At 36.6% G+C, this 3,918-nt stretch overlaps 1 protein-coding gene across 1 annotated transcript; it reads right to left on the bottom strand.

Moving 5' to 3' along the window:
• Positions 1-2,962: 2,962 nt before the first annotated feature.
• LOC140176707 (protein FAR1-RELATED SEQUENCE 4-like) lies at positions 2,963-3,712 on the bottom strand. The gene has a single exon (XM_072208252.1). It carries the CDS (start codon positions 3,710-3,712, stop codon positions 2,963-2,965), a length of 750 nt encoding a protein of 249 aa, XP_072064353.1.
• Between the last annotated feature and the right edge of the window lie 206 nt (positions 3,713-3,918).

Genomic DNA, 3,918 nt, shown 5'->3' with positions numbered 1-3,918 from the left:
GAGAGTAATTAGGCAATCTTGAGTCATGAAAACCCAACTCATGTTGGTGATCTAGAGTTGTTAGCTAATATTGTTTCCATTGATGCTAATCTTTTGCTAATTTAATTAGTGAGTTGATTAGGACTTATGGAATATTGTTTCCATTGACGCTAATCTTTTGCTAGTTTAATTAGTAAGTTGGTTAGGACTTTTGGATTGAGATTAGCTAGTGTCGTTAGACTTTCTCCCTATTTGTTGGAGTTGACTAAATAAGATGAATTAATCATTGCATGACTAGGATAGAAAGCCTATGATCTCAACCTTGCCATGAATGTCTCTCTTTATTACTTGCTTTCTTTAATTGCTTTCTTTACTTTTCTTGCCATTTATTTTCTTGTCCTCTTATCAACCAAACCCCCCCTTGATCTTCATAGCCAATAATTAAACACTTCATTGCAACTCTTCGTGAGACGACCTGGAGTCTAAATACTCCGGTTATAAATTCATTTGGGGTTTGTTACTAGTGACAACCTAAATTTTTGCATGAGAGGACTATTGTTGGTTTAGAAACTATACTTTGTAATGAGACTTCAATTGTGAATTCTAAACCGTCAAGAGTTCTACACATCACTTACCAAACTAGTTGATAAAAGGCTAACTTTAATGGAAACAAGAATCAACTAACTCCCCAAGAATTATCACTAAATGTTGGACATTATGGCTCTAGTAATCCATAAACTCATTTTTCCAAGTCAAGGGGTGAAAATTTTAGCGCATAACTAAGATTGGCATTTCATCAAACACATAGAGGGTATAAACATAAAACATGGCAAAATTGGTAAATTAAGGAAAGCTATGAACCATAAATGATAACAAGAAACCAAAGTAACTCAACAAGCATAAAATAAGCATCAAACATCAAATTCAACAACTAGAAATCCAAAAGTGTAAACTATGCATGTATTGACAAGAGAAGTTAAAATAGATGAAAGTGTAGAACAAGTAATGTAATTAAAAGAGACAATTAAAGAAATACTTACAATGCAATTGCTAGAATCTAAAATCAAACTTGAAGTATAAAATTCTACAAACCTTAATTAAAACCCTAAGAGAGAATTTCCTAATCTACACTACTCCTACTCCTACTATGTGTTTTTTACCCTCCAAGTGAGCTCTCTTTGCTATGTGTTGTTGCTCCCTTAATATAACCTCTTGAACCAGCCTCAAGCCTTCAGAAATGGGCCAAAAGGAGCCCCAAATCGCGAGTGCACGTGTATTTTTAATGAAGGCACGCACTGGGACCTGTGCGGATGCACAGGCGTGTGCGTCCGCACACTTCGCCAAATTTTCACTTGTGCGTACGCATAGATGGTTGTGCGCATGCACACTTCGCGATCCTCTGAATCCACTCTGCTTGGGTTCTTGTGCGTACGCACAGGTAGCTGTGCGCACGCGCGCATGCCTGAGCTCTCCTCCTTTGTTTTCTTCATGCTTTCTCCCAAATGCATGCTTCCCTTCTATTCCCACCAAGCCATTTCTACCTTATTCATTTGAAATCACTCACAAATAACATCAAGGTATCGAATGGAAGGTAAACGGAATAAAATTAGTCAAAATAAGTGCAAAAGAGCATGTTTCCACATTTATGTCTAATTTAGGGATCAAATACAAAAGTATGCTATTTTAGTGCTTAAGTGTGAGTTCATGTGCTAGAATCCATCCAATTTGAGTCAAAATATATCATCAAATATGAATTCATCAGTTAACCATAAAAATAGATTCACTTAACATATGCTATGTAAAACCAGACTCACTGAATATAGTTTGGTTATACTACTATGTTTTTTTTTTTTTTTTGTAGAAGTCATCTTAAGTCTATAATGCAACTGAATAAAACATATAAAACGAAAGAGTAAACTAAGAAATTAGATAAAACAAACTTTTACCACTATCCAAAAAACTTCCTACAATTAAACTAAAAAACTGAAATTCATATCCATTTTTCATCTAAGGCTAGACAGTAGCAGCTAATGATACTTGCCTTTCTAATTATCGTGGTCACGTCGAAATCCTACAAGAACCAAAAAATTAAAATTAGACAACCATGTAATTAATAATAAGTAATATATTAAATACTCACCATTTGATCGATCCCCTCCTCACTGGTTTGACTAGACCAATCGTCATCATCTTCGAGACCTCCTCCATCTCCGCTTTCCATTTGATTATGGTCATCTCCACGACGACAATTTCGGTGGTTGTATCCTATACAATTACATTTGCTGCACCAAATCCTTCGCTTTTTCTTTTTGTCCTCAGCTTCTTTTGAAGTAGCATCCATCCGTGTTTTGAACTTCTCACCGCCTTATTAGAACTTTCCTCTCCATTCTTTTCATGTTTGGCAAATAATTCAGCCTTTTTTATTTCTAACCCACTCCATAACATCCTTAAAATCACCTAAATCACCGTAAGTGGCAAATATCAAGCACTGCAACTCATCATTCATAGCAGCAATCCTACTCTCATAACTTCCATCTCTAACTAATAATCCCTACTGCTCCAGCCTTATACGTGCCTTTTTTGCTTTCATGGTCCACCGTTTCAATATCAGTGACTTAGGTAATTCTTTAATTTGAAGATATATCAACAGACGAAGGATATGAACACATAGAATGCCAAATAACTCCATTCATTGACATGAACAACTAAACTCACTGCTGTCAGGCCAATAAGATACAACCCATTTTTGTGTTAACTCGCAATATTTTCGTACATCATAGTTCACACTACATGAATTCTCTCGCCAATCAACTATTATCACAGTTGACGCTTTCAACAATAACGATCGAAACAAGTAGAACACTTCTCTTGTATAAACAGTTGCATCTGATCGCTCCAATGCTTGCACTTGTGTTTGCATTATCGGAAACCCGTATGAGGTGTAATAGTCAGCCTCAGCCTCATTATTCCGCAACAAACCCATCTACTGGTGGAAGTAATGGAGGAATTCCTTAATGCTACAGCCAGATTTTACAAACCTAGAAACTTGCGAATGTAGTGCCTCACACCTCGATGTAGTTCTCAACCCAACAAAGAACTTACCTCTCATATGTGTTGTGGCCCATATATCTTTAATCCCATAAGTGGTTTCAACCCACTCCATGTATTTAATCCCAAAACTATTAACCATTGACACCCACCGCTCTTCAAACTCATCAATCTTATAATTGCCAAGCATACATTTCTTGAATTGTTGGGTAAAATTAGGGTTTGAGACATTGGCTGTGGCATTTCTTAACAAATGCCATCCGCACAACTTATGGTGTGCATCTGGAAAGACCTTTTCAATTGCAAGCTTCATAGCCTTGGCACCATCAGTTATCACAGCATCTGATCGTTTACCATTCATTGCTTCCACGAATCTCTGTAACAGCCATATGTAAGTTCCTTCTCCTGCATCTGCCACAATTGCACTACCAAAAACTATTGTTTGAAGATGATGGTTCACTCCTGAGAAAACTACCAACAGAAACTTGTACTTGTTTTTCTTGTAAGTTGCATCAAAGGCCATAACATCACCAAATTCTTCAAAGTCAACATGGCTCTTCCCGTCCATCCATATTAGGTGTCGAAACACACCATTGTTATCCACCTCATAGCTCCAGTAAAACTTTGGATGTAATTTCTTCCACTTCTTTAGATACTTCAACGTTTCGATCACATCACTTTCCATCAATTGCCTTTACTTTTCTATTTGGTTGTACATGTTTTTTCTTCGAAATCTAACATTCTCAAAACCACCAGATTAGTCTGCAAAATGCATATATATTTGGGTGGTGGAAATTCCAGCATCTCTCATATCGTTCATTCTTCGAATTTCTTCATCAGTTATTCTCCTTTCCGATTTTAACATCCAGCTCAAAGTTGGGGGAATTAACT

The sequence above is a fragment of the Arachis hypogaea genome, chromosome 12 (assembly GCF_003086295.3).
Source record: "Arachis hypogaea cultivar Tifrunner chromosome 12, arahy.Tifrunner.gnm2.J5K5, whole genome shotgun sequence".
Taxonomy (NCBI): domain Eukaryota; kingdom Viridiplantae; phylum Streptophyta; class Magnoliopsida; order Fabales; family Fabaceae; genus Arachis; species Arachis hypogaea.
This window is presented reverse-complemented; position numbering and strand designations above follow the sequence as displayed.

Excerpts from the sequence above, each read along its gene's own strand:
- LOC140176707 (XM_072208252.1), bottom strand. The coding sequence starts at position 3,712 with ATGGAAAGTGATGTGATCGAAACGTTGAAGTATCTAAAGAAGTGGAAG.